Genomic DNA, 26,520 nt, shown 5'->3' with positions numbered 1-26,520 from the left:
CGATGTTCGGGATATTGGTCTAAAATTCTCTTTTTTTGTTGTGTCTCTGCCAGGCTTTGGTATCAGGATGATGTTGGCCTCATAAAATGAGTTAGGGAGGATTCCCTCTTTTTCTATTGATTGGAATAGTTTCAGAAGGAATGGTACTAGCTCCTCCTTGTACCTCTGGTAGAATGCAGCTGTGAATCCATCTGGGTCCTGGACTTTTCTTGGTTGGTAGGCTATTAATTATTGCCTCAATTTCAGAGCCTGCTATTGGTCTATTCAGGGATTCAACTTCTTCCTGGTTTAGTCTTGGGAGAGTGTAAGTGTCCAGGAAATTATCCATTTCTTCTAGATTTTCTAGTTTATTTGCGTAGAGGTGTTTATAGTATTCTCTGATGGTAGTTTGTATTTCTGTGGGGTCGGTGGTGATATCCCCTTTAGAGACTTAAATGTTAGACCTAATACCATAAAAACCCTAGAAGAAAACCTAGGTAATACCATCCAGGACATAGGCATGGGCAAGGACTTCATGTCTAAAACACCAAAAGCAACGGCAACAAAAGCCAAAATTGATAAATGGGATCTAATTAAACTAAAGAGCTTCTGCACAGCAAAAGAAACTACCATCAGAGTGAACAGGCAACCTACAGAATGGGAGAAAATTTTTGCAATCTACTCATCTGACAAAGGGCTAATATCCAGAACCTACAAAGAACTCAAACAAATTTACAAGAAAAAAACAAACAACCCCATCAAAAATGGGCAAAGGATATGAACAGACATTTCTCAAAAGAAGACATGCATACAGCCAACAGACACATGAAAAAATACTCGTCATCACTGGCCATCAGAGAAATGCAAATCAAAACCACAATGAGATACCATCTCACACCAGTTAGAATGGCAATCATTAAAAAGTCAGGAAACAACAGGTGCTGGAGAGGTTGTGGAGAAATAGGAACACTTTTACACTGTTGGTGGGACTGTAAACTAGTTCAACCATTATGGAAAACAGTATGACGATTCCTCAAGGATCTAGAACTAGAAGTACCATATGACCCAGCCATCCCATTACTGGGTATGTATCCAAAGGATTATAAATCATGCTGCTATAAAGACACATGCACACGTATGTTCACTGCAGTGCTATTCACAATAGCAAAGACTTGGAATCAACCCAAATGTCCATCAGTGACAGACTGGATTAAGAAAATGTGGCACATATACACCATGGAATACTACGCAGCCATAAAAAAGGATGAGTCTGTGTCCTTTGTAGGGACATGGATGCAGCTGGAAACCATCATTCTCAGCAAACTATCGCAAGAACAGAAAACCAAACACCGCATGTTCTCACTCATAGGTGGGAACTGAACAATGAGATCACTTGGACTCAGGAAGGGGAACATCACACACCGGGGCCTATTATGGGGGGGGAGGGGGGAGGGATTGCATTGGGAGTTATACTTGATGTGAAACACAAGTTGATGGGTGCTGACAAGTTGTTGGGTGCAGCACAGCAACATGGTACAAATATACATATGTAACAAACCTGCACATTATGCACCTGTACCCTAGAACTTAAAGTATAATAAAAAAAAAAATTAAAAAGAATGCCAGTCAGGACTCCAAAGGTTAAGAAAATGCAGGCTGACTTTCCCCCTAAATAGTGTAGACAAGTGATTTTAAAAAGCAATACCAAATGGCAGCAACTACTCTGGATTGCCTTTTAAGAGAAATCAAATACGCTCTAGTGAACTCTGATCTATATTTATCAAAGGGTTTCAGTTTCAGGGATGGCTCACAGGCCAATGAATTTTTGTTCTTTGCCCCAGTTATCTTCCAGTCAACCGAAGGGCACATTTTTTCTAAGGAGACTGGTTACTGTATCCAATATTATGATATTGTCACAAGCAGACTGCTTAGAAACATGTGCTTCAGTATGCTCCATGAAGACCGAGTATGCTGTTCTATGATGAAGCCTTTGCTAATTAGATCTCTGCCAAGAGACTCAAATCTATTCCCAAATATAGAATTTCTGTATTACAGCTCTATGAATTGCAGTTACATTCAGGTGCCAGGACAAACTGATAAATATTTAAGCTCTTTCTGTGCTTGTCTGATAAATAAGCCAGGATGGAATTACTTGACGCACTAAATTTAACTCAGTGTTTAGTTTCAAGATCCTTTACTGGTGGTTTAAACCCTGAGCATTATAGCTTGAGTCAGGCTTACATTTAAAACCTTAAATGCCCCAACCTGGACATCTACTTTGTAGATCATAGGGAGGCAGGCACTTAAAAAAATACCTGCTTTAATCTTTATTCTTTTTACTATCCTTTGGCTTTCTTATTTAAACAAAATTCAGTTAAGGCTGGGCACAGTGGCTCATGACTGTAATCCTAGCACTTTGGGAGGCGGAAGCAAGTGGATCACCTGAGGTCAGGAGTTTGAGACCAGCCTGGCCAACACTGTGAAATCGTCTCCACTAAAAATACAAAAATTAGCTGGGCGTGGTGGTGCACGCCTGTAATCCCAGCTACTCAGGAGGCTGAGGCAGGAGAATCTCTTGAACTTGGGAGGCAGAGGTTGCAGTGAGCCAAGATCGCACCACTGCACTCCAGTCTGGGCAACAGAGTGAGACTTTGTCTCAAAAAATTTTTTTCAGTCAGATGCTTACTTCATTTGCTTTCATTCTTTCATGTTTATGATTAAGTGTTTAGGTGATGAATTTTTCTCTGCGATCTGCCATCTAGAATCTGATTTGCAGTGTTTTCATTTTGTTTAACAGAATGTGCAAGTGGAAGGATCACTTTGTTTTGTTTGTAATTACCGTTTTTATAGCATTGTATTGTATTACATTCATTTGTAATATTTCTACTTTTTGAAGTGTATTGAGGCTTTTCTTTCCTTTTTTTTTCTTTTTTATTTTTTTTTGAGATGGAGTCTCACTCTGTTGCTCAGGCTGTAGTGCAGTGGCACGATCTCAGATCACTGCAACCTCTGCTTCCCAGGTTCAAGTGATTCTCCTGCCTCAGCCTCCTAAGTAGTAGCTGAGATTGCAGGTGCCTGCCACCATGCCTGGCTAATTTTTAATTTTTATTATTTTAATTTTATTATTTTTGAAATAGAGTCTCACTCTGTTGCCCAGGCTGGGGTGCAGTGGCACAATCTTGGCTCACTGTAACCTCTGCCTCCCTGGCTCAAGTGATTCTCCTACCTCAGCCTCCCAAGTAGCTGGGATTATAGATGCCTGCCACCATGCCCTGTTAATTTTTGTATTTTTAGTAGAGATGGGGTTTTGCCATGTTGGCCACGCTGGTCTTGAACTCCTGACCTCAAGTGACCCTCCTGCCTTGGCCTCCCAAAGTGCTGGGATTATAGGCGTGAGCCACGATTGCCCTGCCGAGGGTTTCTTTAGACTATGACTTTTTTTTTTTTTGAGATGGAGTCTTGCTCTGTCACCCAGGCTGGAGTTCGGTGGTGTGATCTTGGCTGGCTGCAGCCTCCGCCTCCCGGGTTCAAGTGATTTTCCTGCCTCAGCCTCCTGAGTAGTTGGGAGTACAAGGCTCGTGCCACCATGCCTGGCTAATTTTTGTATTTTTTAGTAGAGTTGGGGTTTCTAGTAGAAATTTTGGGGTTTTAGTAGAAATTTCATGGTTTCTCCATGAAATTTCTCCATTTCAAATGCCTCAAACTCTGACCTCAGGTGATCTACCTGCCTTGGCCTCCTAAAGTGTGGGGATTACAGGCAAGAGCCACCGCGCCTGGCCAGATATGGCCTTTTTAAAAACATTCTAGAAATACTTAAGAAGTATATTTTTTGGTACTGGGTTACAGAGTTTGATATATAATCACAAAGTCTGACTTACAATGTTTAGAATTTCCATAACTTCACATTTCTGACCACTTGATTAGTCTTGGATTGAGAATGATGTAAAATCTCCTGTTTGGATGTGTTTCTAATTCTCACTACATCTCTAGTAATTTCTGCATCATTAAAAATTCTACAAATTAGTGCATGGGAGACATTCATTTGAACATTCTTGAAAAACACCTCAAATTAAAATAGCTCTTGAAAGATGACAACCATCATTATTTATAAATAGTATCGCTTTTTTAAAAGCGATATTTTATTTATAGATCCTAGGGTACACATGTAGGTTTGTTACATGGGTATACTGTATGATGCTGAGGCTTGAGCTTCTAATGATCCTGTTGCCCATGCGGTAAATGTAGTACCCGACAAGTGGTTTTTCAACTTTTCCTCTCCCCACCCCTCTTTTGGAATCCCTAGTGTTTATCGTTCCCATTTTTATGTCCATAAGTACCCAATGTTTATTATAGGTGAGAACTTATATGTGAGAACATGCGGTATTTGGTTTTCTGTTTCTGAGTTAATTTGCTTAGGATAATGGCCCCAGCTGCATCCATGTTGCTGCAAAGGACATGACTTTTTTTTTTTTTTTTTTTTGAGACAGAGTTTTGTTCCTGTTGCCCAGGCTGGAATGCAATGCTGCGATCTCAGCTCACTGCAACCTCTGCCTCCCGGGTTCAAGTGATTCTCCTGCCTCAGCCTCCTGAGTAGCTGGGATTACAGACATGTGCCACCATGCCTGGCTAATTTTGTCTTTTTAGTAGAGATGGGGTTTCTCCATATTTGTCAGGCTGGTCTCGAACTCCTGACCTCAAGTGATCCGCCTGCCTTGGCCTCCCAAAGTGCTGGGATTTATAGGCATGAGCCACCACTATGCCTGGCTGATTTTGTTCTTTTTTTTTTTTTTTTATGGCTGTGCCATCACTGTCTTTTAAACTGTATTTTTATAAGAAATAAGATGGCCGGGCATGGTGGTTCAAGCCTGTAATCCCAGCCCTTGGGCGGCTGAAGCAGGAGGACTGCTTGAGTCCAAGAGTTTGAGACCAGCCTGGGCAACATCGTGAGACCCCATGTCTAAAAAAAAAAAAAATTAAAAAATTAGTCAAACATGGTGGGATATGCCTGTAGTCCCAGCTACTTGGGAGGCTGAGCTGGGAGGATCACGTGAGCCCAGGAGGTTGAGGTTGCAGTGACCTGTGATCATGCCATTGCACTTCAGTCTGGGTGACAAAGTGAGACTCTGCCTCAAAAAATAAAATAAAATAAAAATAAATAAATACAAAGAAAAAAGAATGAACACCTAATGTTGAAGGAGGATGGGCTCTGGGTAAATTGATGGCACCAAGTAGTGATGTGTTTGTCACTGAGTGCAGAAACAACATAAGAAAGTCTAGGAAAGGACCATTTAACAGACTGACCTTAGCAGAGCTCTGGAGGTCCTGCTCTCACCTAGGCCTCATACTAGGATCCAACAAGGGAATTTTCTATGAGAGTTGGCTGCTGCCATCAGGACTGAAGTCTATAAAATAAATAGAAGCTGGGAGCACCCAGTGACTTCAGTGGTTGTACTAACTAGAACCACAAAACTGGTACAAAATGGCTGAAAGTTGGTTGGTAATAACTCCAGTGATATATTCCTTCTTTAATCATGCATTAAGTAGGAACTTGTTCATTCATTCAGTAAATATTTACAGACCAGCCCCATGGACTTGGCTATATGCTAGGCATAACTGACTTGACAGTGAAAGAACAGGAAATGTGTCACTGGTTCATTTGCTATTTAGTGAGAAAGACAGACGAACCCCAAATCATAGTACAGCAGAGAAGATTATGGCAGGAGTCTGCTGCAGGGAAGGCTTCACCCAGTCTAGGGGTTTCAGCTGATTCCTCAGATGAGGAAGGGTGGGGTGGGATGGGTGAAGTGTTCCTGGCAGAAGGAGCAGGGTGTTTAAAGGCCAGGAGGAGGCAGCGAGGAGCATTCACAGACCTAAGAGAAGTTCAGTATGGTATGGGTGGAGGTAGACAGAGTGTGACACAGAGAAGAGCAAGAAATGGTGACAGAGGGATAGCAGGTAGGGACAGAATGGAGATGACTTATCAACCATAATAACGAGTAATGATTTTATTGGGGGGTGTGAGGTGGTCAATTTTTCTTTAGATTTAATTCAACTTACTTCAAGATGTTTGTTGTTTATTTCTGCTAGAATTCCCATACTTTAAAAATTATCCTTGCATTTTATGTCTATATCCCACCTCAGCCACTTATCAGCACTATAACATGCAAATCACTTAAACTCTTTGTGTCAGTTTACTCACCTGTAAGGGTGCCTAGAACAGTCTCTGGCACACAGTATGACTCAATCATGTCATTAATCATCTGTCTGGACTCACAGAATTGTAAACCTTCCAAGTTTACTAGCAAGCAATTCTCTAAGACAACTAGGTATTTTCCTTTAAAGAATGGTAAGCACTAATAGAGCAACTGAGAGTTTTCCTTCTTTTTAATACTGTAGATTGAGTATCCCTTATTTGAAATGCTTAAGACCAGAAGTGTTTCAGATTTCAAATTTTTTCAGGTTTTGGAATAAGTGCATTCATTATACTTACTGGTTGAGTATCATTAATCTGAAAATCTGAACTCTGAAATGCTCTGATGAGCATTCCCTTTGGGAGTCACGTTGGTGCTCAAAAACTTTCAGATTTTGGAGCATTCTGAATTTTGATTTTTTTCTATTAGGGATGCTCAACCTGTATTATAAAAGAAATTGGAAGGATGGCCATTCTTGTTGTAGCTATTAAGAAACACAACACACTATTCCATTGAAAAAAAAAGTTATAAAACAAATTAAACCATTATTAATAGTTTAATTACATTTTTGAGATTTTTACGAAGTTTATCATTTAGACTCTTCATTTCACTTTTCATACCAGTTTCATATCTCATACTGTAATTCAAGAGTTGACTATATCTTCCTGTAAGATCAGACTGCTTGTGATTCCAGGCCTATGGAACAAAACTGTACCTTTACAAGTTGCTCCTGTTTACGTTCCAACTCCCGGATTTCTTGGTTGAGGATGACTGCAACGTGCTGAGGTTGGCTCCGACATTTACTACAGATGCCATGCTGAGTTAGGTCATCACACACAGGACAGTGTAAGGTAGTAAAATATTGTGAAATAGTGCCTTTCCGCCCTTCAGGTTCACTTCGCGAGGAGTTGGTAGCTTTATGGATCTATAAAAACATCCATTCAGAAGTAAGTCTGAGTCAGCTTCACAGCAGAGCTGCTATTTTCATGCTAATTACAGGTTTACTCAGGCATTATTTCATTCATTCATTCATTCATTCATTCATTCATTCATTCACTCACTCATTCAACAAATGTTGAGTAGCTACTATGTGCCAGGCACTGTTCTAGACACTGGAGCTACAGAAATGAATGAAGTCCTTGCTTTCATGGAACTTACATCTTATTATCAGATACATTTTTAAAAAATTACTATAAGTTCTAGGGTACATGTGCATAACATGCAGGTTACATAGGTATACATGTGCCATGTTGGTTTGCTGCACCCATCAACTCATCATTTACATTAGGTATTTCTCCTAATGCTATTCCTCCCCTAGTCTCCCACCCCCCGACAGGCCCTGGTGTGTGATGTTCCCCGCCCTGTGTCCAAGTGTTCTCATTGTTCAATTCCCACCTATCAGTGAGAATAGGCGGTGTTTAGTTTTCTGTCCTTGTGATAGTTTGCTGAATGATAGTTTCCAGCTTCAACCATGTCCCTGCAAAGGACATGAACTCATCCTTTTTTACGGCTGCATAGTATTCCATGGTGTATATGTGCCACATTTTCTTAATCCAGTCTATCATTGATGGACATTTGGGTTGATTCCAAGTCTTTGCCAGTGTGAATAGTGCCGCAATAAATCACTTTGTAAGAAAGTTATTAGGTTAGCCTCTTACAAATGTCATTGGGCTAACATTCTTGCTGGTGATGAAATGAACATTAGTAATGAAGAATATGAATTTCCTGCATTAGAGCCAGGATATGTGCTTAGAACACTTACAGTAACATACAGGTGGGCAAGATCATCTAACACAAAGCCTATTTTATAATAAAGTGTTGAATATCTCATGGAATTTATTGAATACTGTACTGAAAATGAAAAACAGAATGGTTGTATGGGTACTTGAACTATGGTTTCTACTGAATGCATATTATTTTTGCACCATCATAAAGTAGGAAAATCTGAAGTTGAACCATCATAAGTTGGAGAACAACTATAATGCTATTTTACCATTGCAGTAATTCTGGTTTCTTCAGGACTGTGTCTAGATACTAAATCCTACACCTTTCTTAGACATTCATTTCGAAGGAATTTTTGCTGTCCATTTATTTTCCATTAACTCGCTTATTCTACGTTATTTTGTGGCTGTTCACCATTGAAATTGTGGGATTTATTTTAATATTTCTATAATTTGGACAACTTGACAGAAGCTAGGAATGTGTTTGTAGAACACTTAAGTTTCTCTTTTAGGAAACCAGAAGAGCGTGGCATCTTTGCCAGTTTACGAGAGAGGATCTGCTTTGCTCTCATAGTGAAATAGGAAAGGTTCCCTTGTTCCCCTCGCAGGGTGTGCGACAGGGGGAATGGCTCGCTTCTTTAGTGCCCTGCTGCTCAAACCTCTAGGGGAGCATACAGACAGGCAGGTTGTGGGGTTCTGGCCCCACGGCAGTGTGTAGGGGTGAATGTTTACAGCTGAAGCCCCAGTGGGTGTGTGTTACAGGGTACTCTTTTAGTTTGCCGTCTATAGGTGGCTTGTGTTAACCAGCTCAATTAGACCCTCTAGCTTGTCTCAAGGATGGAGGGCTTTCTGTATCCCGGGTTCTTGCCTTGGTGTACCAGAAGAATCCAATCACCCGTGGGCTTGGAGACTGAGTGCAATGTTTTATTGAGTGGAAGTAGCTCTCATCTGATGGTGGAATCAGAAGGGAGATGGTTTTCCCCTGCGGTTGGGCTGCTAGGTGACTCCGTCTCTTCTCCGACTGTCCTGGCCAAACTCCACCTCGTTCTGCCAGTCAATGGCCTGCCAGCATGCCAGTGCCTCTCGGTGTGCTGTTCTGCTGGCATGCTCCTCTTGACAACCAGCCGCTTGGGTCTTCCACCGAAGTGTTCCTCATGACGTCCAGCCGCTTGTGTGTCTGCCTACTAGGGTCTTGGGTTTTTATTGGCCCAGGATTGGGGCGTGGCGGGCCAAGGTGGTCTTGGAAAATGCAACATTTGGGCATGAAAGCAGGAGCACCTATCCTCACCTCGGTCCGTGGGGGTGGAGCCCTAGCCAGGGACCCACCTTTCTCTACCCAGTACTTCCCTTCTCCCTTTCCGTATCATTTAACGGGACCACACTGTTCCCTTCCCAGCACTCCCATATCAATAGCACAAAAAATCTTTAGTTCTACTGAAAATTTGGAGTGAAATCTCTCCATAGTTAGAGTACATGTACTATTTGGTAAGCTTACCCTTGGTAATTCATGATACCAGCTGAAGACATCAATACCAATAAGTGAGAAGATTCTTGCTAAGGGTGGAAGGATTTGCTTGGTAATATAGTAAGTGGCATTCAGTCTCAGAGTTGGGTCCTGCAGGACTTCCACTGGGCGCCTTACAAGCTGGATAAGTGGTACTCCGGGGGTCCCATAAATGATGACGTATGGCACTCGCTCACCAACTTGAGGCTCGGAGCGCCGGTCATAAGTCAGCATTTTCCTATTCAAATTAAAAAAAAAACAACACCACACCCAAATACTGTCACGGAAGCCATCTTTCTCGCAAATTAAGTCAGAGTTAAACAACAATAAAACAATGAAAAAGCTACAAAAGACACTTTCAAAACATAATTACTATTTGAGAATAATATACATTTTGCTTAGTTGACACCAAGTATAGATATGCTACAGGAGTTTAAAAATTACTCCATAAATCATTGTTACCTGGAAAATAATGAGTTGGCAGATATCAACTAGCTTCAGATGTACTTTAGGTGGGAGTGGTGGCTCGTGCCTGTAATCCTAGCATTTTGGGAGGCCAAGGATCGCCTGAGCCCAGGAGTTTGAGACCAGCTTGGGCAACACAGTGAGACCCCCATCTCCACAAAAAAATTAGCCATCATAATGGTGCACACCTGTTATCCCAGCTACTTGGGCGGCCAACGTGGAAGGATCGCTTGAGCCTGGGAGGTCAAGGCTGCAATGAGCTGTGATTGCACCACTTCTTTCCAGCCTAGGCGACAGAGTGAGACTCTGCCTCCCGGGGTGGGAAAAAGATGTATTTTATCCCCTAAGAATGAGAACTACCTATCATAAATCTACCATGAAAGATAAGAGAAAATTTATCCAGTTAAACAATCTGATTCCAATATGATACCATCTAAATGCTTCGGTAGAACAATATTAAGGACTACCTAATCATTTTGATGTGGGAAAAACAAATGAATCAAGCACTGTGTCACAATTTCTTTGCGTAAGTTTCTGAAGGAAAGCCCAAAAGAGGATTTCCTCTTCACACCTTACAAAGTATGAGGGAGTATTCACTAACTTTCAGTGAGGCTTCATGTGCGCAGGTAAAGAAACAATTGTACTCTAGACCTGTGCAGAATCCCAGGACTATCCTGGCAAGGTACTGAGGGTATCATTACCTTGTAAGTTCAAGGGCTGGCACACAAGCTCCTGGTTTATAGGAAAAACTTCCTCTGTATTCCTTGGCAAAGATAAAGTCTTGTATGCTGGCCTTTCCTTCCAGAAGCTTCATACATTGTCGTTGAACATACTGTTTAATTAGACTTATATCTCTCGTTTCAAATAGCAGCTTTAGAGAACGCTCAAGTATCTTAAAACAAAACAGATATGCAAGTAAAGATAAAATATCTCCTAGTATGTTTCACCATTGTTATTATACTTTCAATTATGTAACTACTGGGTAACTTGCTAACCTACCTAAATAATCTGTTACTTACAATGATGGGATAATAAAAATTATTAAAAATTGAAAGTTATTTGAGACTTTATAGAGCTTGCTATTTCTAAAAATAGAATATCATGTAGTTTGAGGAAAATCATGTAGAATGACACGCAAATTAACATTTGCTATGTGATAAGCAACATAAAACACGCAATTTTTTTTTTAATAGTCAAAGCACTCTAGGTACAAGAAACCAGACACGAGCTCACGTATTGTTTTTTTATTTACCAGTATAGAAAGGGTCCTGATTCAGTCACAGGCAGCACAGAGAAGTTTAAAGATTACCAGGCAGTCAAATCCAAATCAGCCTTTTTGACTTTTTATGGTGTTGATAAATAACTGTGACAGAATTTTCTGTGTTGGAAATTTCTACTAGGAAATAACCAACATGCAGTGGATTTATGTAAGTAGATTAATTTTTTTTTTCCCCCCGAGATGGAGTCTTGCTTTGTCGCTCAGGCTGAAGTGCAATGGCATGATCTCGGCTCACTGCAACCTCTGCCTCTCGGGTTCAAGCAATTCTCCTGCCTCAGTCTCCCGAGTAGCTGGGACTACAGGCGCATGCCACCACGCCCGGCTACATTTTTGTTTTAGTAGAGATGGGGTTTCACCGTGTTAGCCAGGATGGTCTCGATCTCCTGACCTCATGATCCGCCCGCCTCGGCCTCCCAAAGTGCTGGGATTATAGGCGTGAGCCACCGTGCCTGGCCAAGTAGGTTAAATTTAAGTTAGTTCTAGGTGAAAGCTCTGTGTCTTATTCTGAATACTAGAACCAATGGATATTTATACAATAATCTTGTTAATTTAGCTTGGGTACAAGTCTGCCTACAGAGAAAGAAGGTACTGGATTATATCTCTTCCAGAAATAGTGCTGAAAAAAATCCCAAATTCACATATTATATATATGACATAATACATTGATAATATTCAATCCATTATGCTTTTAATGCTCTCACAAAACAGTATATAGAGTGCTATTCCCATTTATACCATTTATTTTTGTTTTGCTATAGAAGGAGTTTAGGCCCAAGTAAAGAAAAAGCCAAAATACCATGGTTATTATGGTTGAGAAATTTGAGTAATTTATAGCTAATTGTTTGGAAATCTTCCTAATTTGCATTTGATAATCCAAATAAGTGAAAGTTCAGTTAATCTGGAATGGATTATGTTACTTATGCAATCTCTCTGTTTCTCTTTTTTTTTATTTTGACGGAGTCTCACTCTGTTGCCCAGGCTGGAGTGCAGTGTTGTGATCTTGGCTCTCTGCAGCCTCTGCCTCCCAAGTTCAAGTAATTCTCACGCCTCGGCCTCCCGAGTAGCTGGGATTACAGGCATGCGCCACCACACCTGGGTAATTTTTGTATTTTTAGTACAGATGGGGTTTCACTATGTTTGACAGGCTGGTCTCGAACTCCTGACCTCAAGTGATCTGCCTGCCTTGGCCTCCCAAAGTGCTGGGATTACAGGTGTGGGCCACCACACCAGGTCTGTTTCTCTTGTTTATCCTGTTCTGCTTTTGGGAGTTGTTACAATATGACATATATGATCTCCAGGCAATAGGCAGGAAACTCTCATGTATTGCTTTTTAGTAATTTTGATAAAACATAAGGTATGGGGGGAAGTCAGAAACTTAAGGACTAAAATCAAATAAATTATTAGAAATAAAATTCTATCTACTCATGAGGCTGAGGCAGAAAGATTGCTTTAACCCAGGAGGTCAAGGCTGCAGGGAGCCAGGATTGGACTACTGCACTCCAGCCTGGGTGACAAAGTGAGACCCTGTCTCAAACAAACAAAAGCAAAACAAAACACTACAAATAAAATTCTCAAAATTAATGTAGTTTCTTCTATAGTTATATATAATTATACAGGCTATATTTTCACCAGATACTTTAGCCACTTCTTTCTCACAGATGATGACAAGATAGATAAACCTTACCTTAGAAACAGCAGGGCAGGAATCTCTTCTGACTGTTTCTATTCCTTTTGCATCAAATACCGGGTCCTTCTGATCCAGTGTTTCATACATGTAACCCACATACCTCTTTTTTGTTTGTAAAACACAGGGCAAATATACCTGTGGTAAAATTAATAAAATGCCTCTTAACCATTTTTCCCCCACCAAGAATATTTTATTTTATGTCTCTGTGCTTTCTTTAATCAAATAGCCATTATTAAAAAAATTCTAAACATGACTTAGGGCCCAACAAATTCATGATATAAGACGTGGGAGCAAAATGAATTGTCTTTAAGTTGTTACCGCTTGCTCACTCCTTTTCTTGCACTACCAATTTTGTTCTTTTGCACTACCAGTTTTGTTTATTTACTAAATAAAGTATAAACACTTCACCTTGGTATTCAAGACAGTCTATAGTCTGGTCTCAACTTTATTTTTCCAGATCTATCTCCTGCTACCCTGTATTTCCATACTGTGCTTTTCCAATTCCATACATGCCATTTTCTTCTGTTCAGAATGATTGCAGCCCCACGTCTGCCTACTGAAATTCTAAGCATTTTTCAAGACATAACCATTTTTCAAGACACATTTCATCGTTACTTCCTATATGGAGTCTCTCTATCCAGCCCAGGAGGACACAATTCCTCCTTTCCTTTGTGCTCTCACAATGTTTAAGCAGACTATTCTCATCTTGCTTTCTGTTATGTTTGTAACAAAAGAGAATGCTTATATAAATTAACCTTTCCTTTTAGATTTCTGGCTCTTAGAGGGCAGGACTGTGTCTTACGTTTCTTTGTATTCCACACAGTTCCTAGGCTAAGTATCTTTTATACAGAAAGAAATAAATACATATTTGATATCTAAAGGTAAGTGAAAAAGAGTTGAAAGTCCTTGTGGTAAACTTTGTTTTGCAAAGAAAGAATGTATCTTCCATCCTATGTGGTCTTGTTCCATTGTGACTTCGACATTCTTCCTATTAATAGTGGGGTCTATGTTCACTCCCTTTAAATCTAGAGAGGTGTGTGACACTGTGACTTTGAGCCTGGGTCATAAAAAACAAAGCAGCTTTTGTCTGTTTCTCTTTGGGATGTTCACACCTAGAACCCAACCCTCATGTTGTGAGGGAAAACCAGCAGCCCCGGTGAAAGGCCACTGGCTGATGTCCCAACTAGCAGCTAGCATCAATCACCAGACATGACTGGTAAGCAAGCTTCAGATGGTTTCAGCCTTTTGCTGTTGGTTGGGTTACCCCTAACCCCTAACAGTCTTCTCAGCTGAGGAACTAGATATTGTGCAGCAGGGAAAAGCCATTCCAGTCGCACTCTGTCTGAATTCCTGAGCCATAAAATCTGTGAGCAGAATGAAATGTTTGCTGTTTTACACCATTAAGTTTGGGGTGATCTGTTACACAATAATAGTTACTGGAATAAAGTTTTCATTTCCTTACATATATACATTACTAAACAAATTTTGGGAAAATTATACAAAAGAGAAAATACTTAAAATGTAATTTTTTTTTTTGAGACAGGGTCTTACTTTGTTCCCCAGGCTGGAGTGCCCTGGTCAATCACAGTTCACTGTAACCTTGAACACCTGGGCTCAAGTGATCCTCCCACTTCAGCCTCTGGAATAGCTGGGACTACAGGCGTGTGCCACTATGCCTGGTTAACTTTTTAATTTTTGTAGAGATGGGGTCTGGCTATGTTGTCCAGGCTGGTGTCAAACTCCTGGTCTCAAGCAACCCTCCTGCTTTGGCCTCCCAAGGCCACAGCAGGATTACAGACATGAGCCACTGCATCTGGCCCAAATTTAACACTTTAATAGACCTATATACTATCAGTGATTCTGAAAATGTACTGAACAAATCAGAGGTCTCTAGAAGACATGTGAGTTTTATATGTGATTACTAATATTACATTCCTCTTACCTTTTCAAACTTCAATTTCACTGGTTTAGGATTGGTAGCAGTTACAGCTTCGGCAATTTCCTGACCAATCTTAAAAGACTGCTCCTTAGTGGCTCCTTTCAGTAGCACAAACATACTAAGGGGATTAAAAATAAGGTAATGAGGAAGTCATTACAACAAAAATTTTATCAAGAGTAACTCTCCTGGCTATGACTCTGTCTAATGCCAAAGAAAACTCCCTTTCTCCTATTTACTCTTTCTTAAGATGCTTCCTATGTAAGCTTTCCTGTTTTATTACTTTCCATGTGTACTCATGATATATCTTGTTATAAATCTTTTAAGACATCCAATATTTCTAACTTAGCTACACACAGAGCAGCTCAGATATCCCAGCAGTCAAGAAAGTCCTGGATCATCCCTGGACATTTAAGGCTTTGTGTGGTACACAAGGGGTCACCAACCCCGAGGTGGCAGACTGATACCAGTCAGTCTGTGATCAGTGGCACATCAGACAGATCAATGGCAGCATCAGATTCTCATAGGAGCATGAACCCTATTGTAAGAACTGCGCACAAGTGAAAGATCTAGGTTGTGTGCACCTTATGAGAATCTAATGCCTGATGATCTGAGGTGGAATAGTTTCATCCCCAAACCACCCGGTCTGCGGAAAAATTGTCTTCCATGAAACCGATCCCTGGTGCTAAAAAGGTTGGGGACCACTGTGGTCCAGGCACAGGGGTTCACGCCTGTAATCCCAGCACTTTGGGAGGCCAAGGCAGTGGATCATCTGAGGTCAGGAGTTTGAGACCAACCTAACCAACATGGTGAAACTCCATCTCTACTAAAATATAAAAATTAGCCAGGCATGGTGGCATGTGCCTATAATCCCAGGAATTTGGGAGGCTGAGGCAGGAGAATCGCTTGAGTCTGGGAGGCAGAGGTTGCAGTGAACTGAGATTACACTACTGCACTGCAGCCTGGGACTCCATCTCAAAAAAAATAAAAAAGGTTGGGGACCACTGTGGTACACAGTTAAGTACATCACAAAATAAGAGACTGTGTGATTGTAAGAAAATAGAAGATGTACTGTGATATGGGAGAAGTTTCCTTAAGGCCAGAACCACTCAACTTAAAAAAGACAGACATTGGGCAGGGCGCGGTGGCTCACGCCTATTATCCCAGCACTTTGGGAGGCCGAGGCGGGCAGATCACGAGGTCAGGAGATCGAGACCATCCTGGCTAACACAGTGAAAACTCGTCTCTACAAAAAAAAAAAAAAAAAAAAAAGAAAAAAAAAAAATTAGCCAGGCATGGGGGCGGGTGCCTGTAGTCCCAGCTACTCCAGAGGCTGAGGCAGGAGAATGGCATGAACCTGGGAGGCGGAGCTTGCAGTCAGCCGAGATTGCACCACTGCACTCTAGCCTGGGCGACAGAACAAGACTCAGTCTCAAAAAAAAAAAAAAAAAAAAAAAAAGACAGACATTGGCCGGGCGCCGTGGCTCACACCTATAATACCAGCACTTTGGGAGGCTGAGGCAGGTGGATCACCTGAGGTCAGGATTTTGAGACCAGCCTGGCCAACATGGCGAAATCCCATCTCTACTAAAAAAAATACAAAAGTTAGCCGACGTGGTGGTGTGCTCCTGTAGTCCCAGTTACTTGGGAGGCTGAGGTGGGAGAATTGCTTGAACCTGGGAGGTGGAGGCTTCAGTGAGCCGAGATTGCACCATTGCACTCCAGTCTGGGTGACAGAGTGAGACTCTGTCTCAAAAAACAAAACAAAACAAAAAAAACAACAAAAAAACAAAAGACATATATTCTGTAATGTATGTTAACTGAAAAGCAGTTAAAAAAACATAAAAAGACACAAGGAAGAAAATCAACATCTGTAATCATGTCGTACAGAAAAAAGACATTACAAAGACGTGTATATCTGTAAATCTTTTCATTTGCTATAATGGATCATATTATTTGGTAATGAGTAATATTGAATTATATGAATAAGAAATACCAATACAAAATATACTCAAAATACCAATACTAAATATACTCAAAAATAACTGACAAAATGCATCTATTTTTCTATTTCAGTATATACTACAACCTGACCACCAACAGAAGTAATGGTTAATAAATATTTAAGTAAGATAGACTATAAAGTTCATCTTCACTTATATTTCTAGTGAAAAGACATTAAATAGTGGAAATGGATGATATCTTGAAATATGACTTTAAGATTCTTGTTTCTAGCCATATAAACCAATCTCATATTTCTGAAGTGTTTTTATACTGGATTTTTAAGTCCCATTTTGGATGGTTTATTTGGAAAAAGTTTCTGCTAATATTGGAGACAGTACTTGCCTGAGAGCCTATATGAAAAATTAAAAGAAAGGAAAAAAGTAGTTTACTCAACACTACTAAGTCTTTAAAATAAATATTGTCTCAATCTGAATTAATTTTAACATTCACTAAGGTAGAACAAAAATGCCTTAGTTAATTAGACCTTCAATCTAGGCTATACTTTGAACCATCTGAAGGTTTTTGTAGTTTCTTTATAGGCCATCTGATACTCATTTATACCAATACTATCTGATTTTAATTTTTTTTTTTAAGAGGCAGGGTCTCATTCTATTATTGAGGCTGAACTGCAGTGGCATAATCATTGGTTACTGCAGCCTCGACCTCCCTGTACTCCTTTGCAATCATTTTTCAGTCTATTCCTGGCCCCAGGTTCAATACATAAGACTTGCTTTCTGTTACAATAGGTTTTTTCCAAGAATTTTATATAAATGGGCTGGGTGTAGTAGCTTTTGCCTGTAATCCCAGCAACTCCGGAGGCTGAAGTGGAAGGACTGCTTGAGGCCAGGAGTTTGAGATGGGCCTGGGCAATAGTGAGACCCTGTAAGTAAATAAACAAAAATTTTACATAAATGAAAGTATATGGTATATACTCTTTTATATCTGTCTTCTTTTACTCAGCATATTTTGAGATTCATCCATGGTGTCAAAATAACAGCAACTGGTTTGTTTCCATTGTTGAGTAGTATTCCACTGTATGGATATACCACAATTTGCTTATCCAATCACTCACTGATAGACATTTAGATATTTTGCAGTTTTGGACTATTACAAACAAAGCTCCAATGAAGAACTGTACACAAGTTTTTATGTGGACATAGGTTTTCCTTTTCCTTTTTCGTTTTTGAGACAGAGTCTCGCTCTGTCACCCAGACTGGAGTGCAGTGGCGCGATCTCGGCTCACTGAAAGCTCCACCTCCCAGGTTCACGCCATTCTCCTGCCTCAGCCTCCCGAGTAGCTGGGACTACAGGGGCCCACCACCACGCCAGGCTAATTTTTTGTATTTTTAGTAGAAACAGGGTTTCACTGTGTTAGCCAGGATGGTCTCGATCTCCTGACCTCATGATCCACCTGTCTTGGCCTCTCAAAGTGCTGGGATTACAGGTGTGAGCCATCACGCCCGGCCAGGTTTTCTTTTTTCTAAGATAAGCATAAAGGAGTGGAATTGCTGGGTCATATGCTAAGGGTATGTTGAACTTCACGTGCAACTGCCAAACTGTTTTTATGTAAGATTATTATTCTTAAAATGTTCAGATGCAATGATGAGTGCAACATTTTTTTTTTTCCTCTTGTTGCCTAGGCTGGAGTGCAATAGAGCGATCTCAGCTCACCGAAACCTCCGCCTCCCAAGTTCAAGCGATTCTCCTGCCTCAACTCCCCGAGTAGGTGGGATTACAGGCATGCGCCACCACACCCGGCTAACTTTGTATTTTTAGTAGAGATAGGGTTTCTCCTTGTTGGTCAGGCTGGTCTCGACCTCCCGACCTCTGGTTATCTGCCCAAAGTGCTAGGATTACAGGCATGAGCCACTGTGCCCGGCCATATGCAACATTTAAAATCAGTGGACACACACATATTTCTATACAGTTTTATAATAGGCAAAACTAAGCTATGGTAATAAAAATCAGGTAAGTGGTTGTCTAGGGCATGGAGTGAGGGTGAGGGATACACTGTAAAGGGAGAATGAGAAAACTTTTTACGGTGATAAAAAGTGTTCTATATCTTGACTGGCATGGTAGCTGGTAACTTGGGCCTATACATTTTTATATTTTATTACATAATATTATACATGTTAAAAATTATAATTCCATAAAAATGATAAAGGTATATATACTTCACATCTTAAAAGTTATTATTGGCCAGGTGCGGTGGCTCATGCCTGTAATCCCAGCACTTTGGGAGGCTGAGGTGGGTGGATCACGAGGTCAGGAGTTCAAGACCAGTCTGGCCAACACGGTGAAACCCCATCTCTACTAAAAAAACAAAAATTAGCTGGGTATGGTGGCGCATGCCTGTAGTCCCAGTTATTCGGGAGGATGAGGCAAGAGAATTACTTGAACCCGGGAGGTGGAGGTTGCAGTGAGCCGAGATTGTGCCACTGTGCTCCAGCTTGGGCAACAGAGACTTTAAAAAAAAAAAAAGTTATTACTATAGGGTCTATATTTGAGACTTTACCCAGTAATGTGAGTTTGTTTGAATCCATCTAAGCTGTTTTGGCCACTTTGATTTGGAGCTAAGCTTCAAGAAGGCTGGACAGAATGAAGTTTTTGTCATGTAACAGAATGGAAGTGACTAGCCTACAATAAGAAACACTGTTTTAAAATGAGTTTCTACTCCTGTAATCCCAGCACTTTGGGAGGCTGAGGCGGGCGGATCACGAGGTCAGGAGATTGAGACCATCCTGGCTAACATGGTGAAACCCCGTCTCTACTAAATACACAAAAAATTAGCCGGGCATGGTGGCAGCCGCCTGTAGTCCCAGCTACTTGGGAGGCTGAGGTAGGAGAACAGCATGAACCCCGGAGGTGGAGCTTGCAGTGAGCCAAGATCGCGCTACTGCACTCCAGCCTGGGGGCAGAGCGAGACTCCGTCTCAAAAAAATGGAGAGAGCAATCACTCCTCCGGTGATAACTTGTCTCGGCCTCCCAAAGTGCAGGGATTACAGGTGTGAGCCACCGCCCCGGCCTTTTTCTACTAGGTTGCCAGGGGCTGGGAAAGGTACTGTGTATGTGTGGGGAAGTGCGGATGGTTAATGGGTACAAAAATATAGTTAGAATAAGACCTAGTATTTGATAGCACAACAGAGCGATTACAGTCAACAATAATTTATTGTACATTTAAGAATAACTAAAAGTATAATTGGAATGTCATCATAATTGGAAGGTCATTTGCCTTCATCTATCAGATTTCCTTCATTTTGATGAAGAGGTAACTAAGCCTCAGAGAGGCAAAATGACTTATTAATGGCTATGCCATCATCTAGGAGTATAATTAGAAAGAGAATCCAGGTCTCCTCACTCACAGTTGGGAACTCTTTTTTTTTCTGAGATGGAGTTTCACTCTGTTGCCCAGGCTGGAGTGCAGTGGCGCGATTTTGGCTCACTGCAACCTCCACTTTCCACGTTCAAACGATTCTCCTGCCTCAGCCTCCTGAGTAGCTAGGATTATAGGCATGTACCACCACACTCAGCTAATTTTTTAAATTTTTAGTAGAGAGGGGGTTTCATCACGTTGGCCAGGCTGATCTTGAACTCCTGACCTCAGGTGATCCACCTGTCTCGGCCTCCCAAAGTGCGGGGATTACAGGTGTGAGCCACCACGCCGGCCTTTTTTTTTTTTCTTTTGAGACACAGTTTCACTGTTGTTGCCCAGGCTGGAGTGCAACGGTGCAATCTTGGCTCACCGCAACTTCTGCCTCCTGGGTTCTAGCAATTCTCCTGCCTCAGCCTCCTGAGTAACTGGGATTATAGGCATGCACCACCACACCCAGCTAATTTTGTATTTTTAGTAGAGATGGGGTTTCCCCATATGGTCAGGCTGGTCTCAAACTCCTGACCTCAGGTGATCTGCCCGCCTTAGCCTACCAAAGTGCTGGCATTATAGGCGTGAGCGACTGCGCCCAGCCAGGAACTCTTTTGCACTCCACCAAATATTACCTATTATCCCAAGAGCAGTGTTTCTCAACCTTTCATCGTTGTCCTTCCAAGGCAAAATAAATAAATAAATTTAAATTATATTTAACAAGAGAAAGTAATTACTAAGGAGTAAAATATTGTTGGCCCACTGTGGGGCCAAAAACTATGGTACATTTTTTTTGGCCCCCTTCAAGAACTTACTTGTATTCTGCCAGGGTGACACTGTTGTGAACTGCCCTCATACAGATGTCACTAAACATTTAGGTTTCTTGTTTTTGAGACAGGGTCTCATTCTGTCACCCAGGCTGGAGTGCAGTGGCATGATCATGGTTGACTACAGCCTTGAACTCCCGGGTTCAAGCGATCTTCCTACCTCACAGCCTCCCAAGTAGCTAGGAGTACAGGTGCACACCACCATGGCTGGCTGATTTTTAAATTTTTTGTAGAGACAGGGTTGCACTTTGTTGCCCAAGCTGGTCTTGAACTTCTGGGCTCAAGCAATCCGCCTGCCTTGGCCTCCCAAAGTGCCAGAATTTCAAGCATGAGTCAGCATGCCTGGACAATGTTTGTTGAATGTATCAGGTAGTGAATAGTGATCAAAAGTTTTAATGACATTGCAAGTAAATTTCCTTTGACTGGAATCATATAATAACTATAAAATCTGATGTAGAGAGAAAGCATCAGTTAGGAATCAAAACACTGAATATCAATTCATGGCTCTTTACTGACTGCTTGCAAGATCTTAAATTTCTTAGGGAAATTTGTTCTTAATAAGCATCATTTGAGGCACATTCTAAGATCTCCCAATAGTATGAAAACTGCTGGCCTAAATAATATCAAAATCCCTTCCGGCTCTGACATTCTGTTATTTTTTGTAGCTTGACTTCTTATAGATCTTAAAGGGTAAATAATGTAACTACAATCAGAATCATGCTGACTTCTGAATTCTGTCAACAACATGGATAGCCTCTGAATTAAAATCAATAAGTTAAAGGATTAACATTTTTCCCTAAATATTTTTTAAGTTCTGCTAACAAATGCAGAGCTTATTTTATTAACTCTTATTTTGCTAGAATACCCAGCAGAAGTAGTTTCACAGAACAGTAAAATAACCAAAGCCAAACTAAGAAGTGGCTTTTTATGAGGAACAGGAGAGAATATGGATAATTAGGGCCTGGATAATTTGAAACTATCCCCACCTGCTGGTAATGAAACAGCTGCTCTATGAGGCAAAGTCTCATTCAGCATTAATATGATTATGCTGTCTGTATGAACATTTTAAAGAACTGGATAAGATTAAATGCTATTCAAAGATTACTTATAAGCTATTTAATGATTAGAAGCATTATCTCCTATTGCTCTGTTGGACTGTAAAGAGATCAGAGGTCTTGAGGCAGGTGCTCTTAGCATGTTCACACCGTGACTCTAAGTCCCCAACAGGGAAAAAATTTCACTGTAAGAAATGTGCATAGTGCCTACATTCTAGAAGAATTTCAATAAGCCATGCAAAAAAGATGTTACATAAATAACTGAAACCTGAAAATTATCACAGCAAACAAGGAAGCATGCAAGCTGGTGTTAATAACTTACATTATTAATAATGTGCCTTCAAATGCAGGCACATTATTTGCCAATCCATAAATAATGGGCTTGAGTAAGTCTGTGGACCCTCTGGAGTCAAATGGAAAACTGCATTTGCCTATATGCACTTCTCTTAGAAGGTCAACATATTCTGGGGCTGAGTGGTAAGTTAACCACTCACGGTTCTGGCAACTGCCCTTCAAAAACAGTTTAATTATTTTAAGATATACACTTAAATTCAGAGAGTTGCAGCTATATTAGAGGAATTATTCACATTAAAAGTAGTTTCTTTAAATAAACTAGACTCCTGCGTACACAGTTAGTTTACAGATCACTATCTACTTGGCTAAGAGCTACCTGGAGTGAAGCCACAGGAATCTTCACAGTTTGTGGCTCAGGACACAAACTGTCTCTTATGATCATATCTGGTAAATCAGGATCTGTGTTAACTCTGATCATGAGATCGTAAGGACTGGAAAGGACTCAGAACTCTATTTTTAGAAAGGATTCCCGTAAGCCATTTTAAACACTGAAATGAAGATGTGGACAGATGCAAAAAGACAACCACAAAACCAAAAACCCATTACCTGTCAGTATCGCCATATACAACCCTAGCCCCCCATTTCTTGGTATCATTCACCAGTTTAATAGCTCGTTCCAAGGTCTCTCTGGCTTTGTGAACAATACTATCGCCAACCTGTTGGTACAAACACATTGGAAATAATTTCTTAACATAGCTCAGTGTAAGTCAACAGACTTTAACATATAATACATTTAATTACTAAATATTTCCAGAAACGAAACAAGGAGAAAAGAACTTAAAAAAGAAATCAATGCATCATTCTTTCTCCAAGTACTCAAGAAGAAACTGAGGTGAAGAATTTGAAAGGACCAATCGATGTGCAGACTTGTCTTTGAGTGTAACAGTAAGTGGACTGCACTTGTTACAAGGTACACAGCTACACTGGATTCTTGGAAGAATAATTCTTGTTTATTCAAGTTCTTTTTTTTTTTTTTTTTTCCTGAGGAGTCTCACTCTGTCACCCAGGCTGGAGTGCAGTGGCGTGATCTCGGCTCAGTGCAACCTCTGCCTCTTGGGTTCAAGCGATTCTCTTGCCTCAGCCTCCTGAGTAGCTAGGACTACAGGCGCACACCACCATACCCAGTTAATTTTTCTATTTTTTTTAGTAGAGACGGGGTTTCACCATATTGGCCAGGTTAGTCTCGAACTCTTGACCTCGTGATCCGCCCACCTCGGCCTCCCAAAGTACTGGGATTACAGGTGTGAGCCACTGTGCCCGAACTATTCAAGAACTTTCTTACGTGCCCTTACAGCTCATTAGGCAGAAAAGCATTCTTTGTGGGTGCATGAGTATACATACGTGTATCTCTCAAAATTTTTCTGTTGAACTGTTGATGACAATGTTTCTCAATATCATTAAAGTTAATGCTGAACTTCAATCTTGTGACTAGTTATACAAGGAAAAATGTATCTAATTATATGATGGGAAATATATTAAAAGTGTTCAATTTAAATTAAATAGGTAGATATATATCTAGGAAGGTTTTTTCCATTTGTGATTAGTGAATTTTAACAGTGACCATGGCATGAATTTACAAAACAAGTAGATGCTGGGCCTTGACAAATATGAAAAGCATGCTAATGAGATTTACAGTTAAGTAAAGAGACTATATAACAATGCTGTTTTATTTATTAAACTAATTGAAGCTAAGAGTGGGAAAAGTTGTCATTCAACATAAAACATAAATGGAGCATTCCCTTTACAATTTTAAAATGCAAACTGCACATTTTTTGTTTTTTTGTGTTAAGAAGCAAACAATAGCAATAATGATCCTTCTCCCTTTACTGTAAAACTTGAATTACTAAATGTAGGATTGAATAGTATTTAAAAGGCTGTTTAAAGTTGCATTACAAAGGACATATTAGGTATATGAACAAAGGAATAAATAATAAAACTGGTAGAAATGAGTTGGGATTTATTTATTTATTCTGATTTATTTATTTATTTTGAAACAGAGTCTCGTTCTGTCGCCCAGGCTGGAGTGCAGTGGTATGATCTTGGCTCACTGCAACCTCTGCCTCCTGGGTTCAAGCAATTCTCATGCCTCAGTCTCCTGAGTAGCTGGGATTATAGGCGTGCGCCACCCTGCCCTGCTATTTTTCATATTTTTAGTAGATGGGGTTTGCCATGATGGCCAGGCTGGTCTTGAATTCCTGGCCTCAAATGATCTACCTGCCTCAGCCTCCCAAAGTGTTGGAATTACAGGTGTGAGCCACCACGCCTGGCCTTGGGTTTTAAATTAAGATTATGAATTCTGCTGAGACCTCTAGTACAATAGAAAATCTTGAGAATGTAAACTATAACTTAATACATTACAAAAATCATGTTATCTAATGGAAACTCAAATTGAATAAAATGTTCTGTTACCTGCCGCCACTTTCAAACAAGGTCAACTTTTATTTTATTTATTTATTTATTTATTTATTTATTTATTTATTTATTCATTTGAGATGGAGTCTTGCTCTGTCGCTCAGGCTGGAGTGCAGTGGCGCGATCTGGGCTCACTGCAAGCTCCGCCTCCTGGGTTCACACCATTCTCCTGCCTCAGCCTCCCGAGTAGCTGGGACTAAAGGTGCCCGCCACCACGCCCGGCTAATTTTTTTGTATTTTAGTAGAGGTGGGATTTCACTGTGTTAGTAAGGATGGTCTCGATCTCCTGACCTCGTGATCCGCCCGCCTTGGCCTCCCAAAGTGCTGGAATTACAGGCCACTGTGCCCGGACAAGGTCAACTTTTAAATATGTGAGGACAAAGAGTTGCATGAGCAAGCCATCTTAGCGTCAAAGTCAAATACACTTCTGAAATATATACTTACAAGTAAGTATATACTTGTACATATACATAGCGGTCTTAAATGTCTGCCTAATGCTCTTACTCTGACCCATTAAAGTTATACCCAAAAGAGTCAGAACTCTGCAGTTACCCCTGAAGACCATGTAGTAAGAATTCAGCAGCACTAGAGTGAGGGGGAGGTGGAAGAGGGAAGGAGAAGTAATTAAATTAACAGATTCTGCTACTTTATGGTAAGGTTCCTAACCTGAAAAGCATTACTTCATTAAAGGGCTAAGAGAGGATTTAAAAGAGGAAAAGAAATGGTTTCACAATTTAGGCCATGACTGGGGATGCTCAAAAGTTAATAAAAACAAATTTTTTTAAGTAAAAATTAATTTTCTGAAGAGACATAAAAAGAAATAAAGTTCAATTTTTAAAAAGGCACAAATATACCTTTATCATAAATATGAATGACCAATAGTTTAGTAGAAAACTGTCAACATACAAAAATTTTAATTTATGAAGTCCAACTAAGACAGAGGCATTAACCTCCACTATTAGCTACTTTATTCTCCATATTCTCTTCATAGGAATTTTTGCTGACAAAGTCTTGTCTTTCTCTATGATAGTACTGAGACAGAGACATTAACCTCCAACTATTAGCTACATTTATTTATTCTCCATATTCTCCTTATATGCTTACAAAATCTTATCTTTCTCTATGACAGTCCAGGTCTGCACTTTTTTGATTATGTGTTCTCTGAAGGAAAGCAGGAGACCACAGACAGTAATCCATTCGCCTCCCGCTTTTAAAGGTTTTAATTATTCTGGATAGATAACTTGTATATATATGTATATGTTGTACATATGATGTACACAGGCAGACAGTGTGTAATGATCAAATCAGGGTAACTGGGATACCCATCACCTCAAGCACTTATCATTTATTTGTGTTAGACATTTCAATTCCATTCTTTTAGTTATTTAAAAATATACAATAAGTTGCAGTTCACTATACTCTACTGTGCAACCAAATACTAGATTTTATTCATTCTAATTGTATTTTTGTACTCATTAATCATTTCCACTTTATCTCCCTCCTTCCCCACCTCACAGCCTCTGGCAACCATCATTCTACTCTCTATCTCCATGAGTTCGCTAATTTTTTTTAGTTTCCACATGAGTAAGAACATGTGATATTTGTCTTTCTCTGTCTAGCTTATTTCACTTAGCATAATGTCCTTCAGTTCCATCCGTGTTTTGCAAATGACAGGATTTTATTCTTTTTTAGGGCTGATTACTGGACAAATGGGATCACATAAAGCTAAAAACCTTCTGCACAGT

The 26,520-nt window shown here is 40.3% G+C and overlaps 1 protein-coding gene across 7 annotated transcripts in view; it reads right to left on the bottom strand.

Moving 5' to 3' along the window:
• The window catches only part of REV3L (REV3 like, DNA directed polymerase zeta catalytic subunit), a 659,986-nt gene that overhangs the window by 476,677 nt on the left and 156,789 nt on the right, over positions 1-26,520 (bottom strand). For 6 of the 7 annotated variants that reach the window (XM_050789035.1, XM_050789036.1, XM_050789038.1 and 3 more), the window contains 6 exons: positions 22,910-23,019; positions 14,769-14,883; positions 12,824-12,961; positions 10,562-10,752; positions 9,387-9,633; positions 6,886-7,095 (listed from right to left, as the gene is read on the bottom strand). In XM_050789035.1, coding sequence (XP_050644992.1) covers positions 6,886-7,095; positions 9,387-9,633; positions 10,562-10,752; positions 12,824-12,961; positions 14,769-14,883; positions 22,910-23,019 — 1,011 coding nt within the window. Of the gene's footprint in view, positions 1-6,885; positions 7,096-9,386; positions 9,634-10,561; positions 10,753-12,823; positions 12,962-14,768; positions 14,884-19,027; positions 23,020-26,520 lie in introns of all 7 variants that reach the window. The other variant, XR_007725269.1, reaches the window with a different exon arrangement.

This window comes from Macaca thibetana, chromosome 4, assembly GCF_024542745.1.
Source record: "Macaca thibetana thibetana isolate TM-01 chromosome 4, ASM2454274v1, whole genome shotgun sequence".
In the NCBI taxonomy this organism is placed as follows: Eukaryota; Metazoa; Chordata; class Mammalia; order Primates; family Cercopithecidae; genus Macaca; species Macaca thibetana.
The sequence above is the reverse complement of the archived record's forward strand: the minus strand, read 5'-3'. Positions and strand labels throughout refer to the sequence as shown.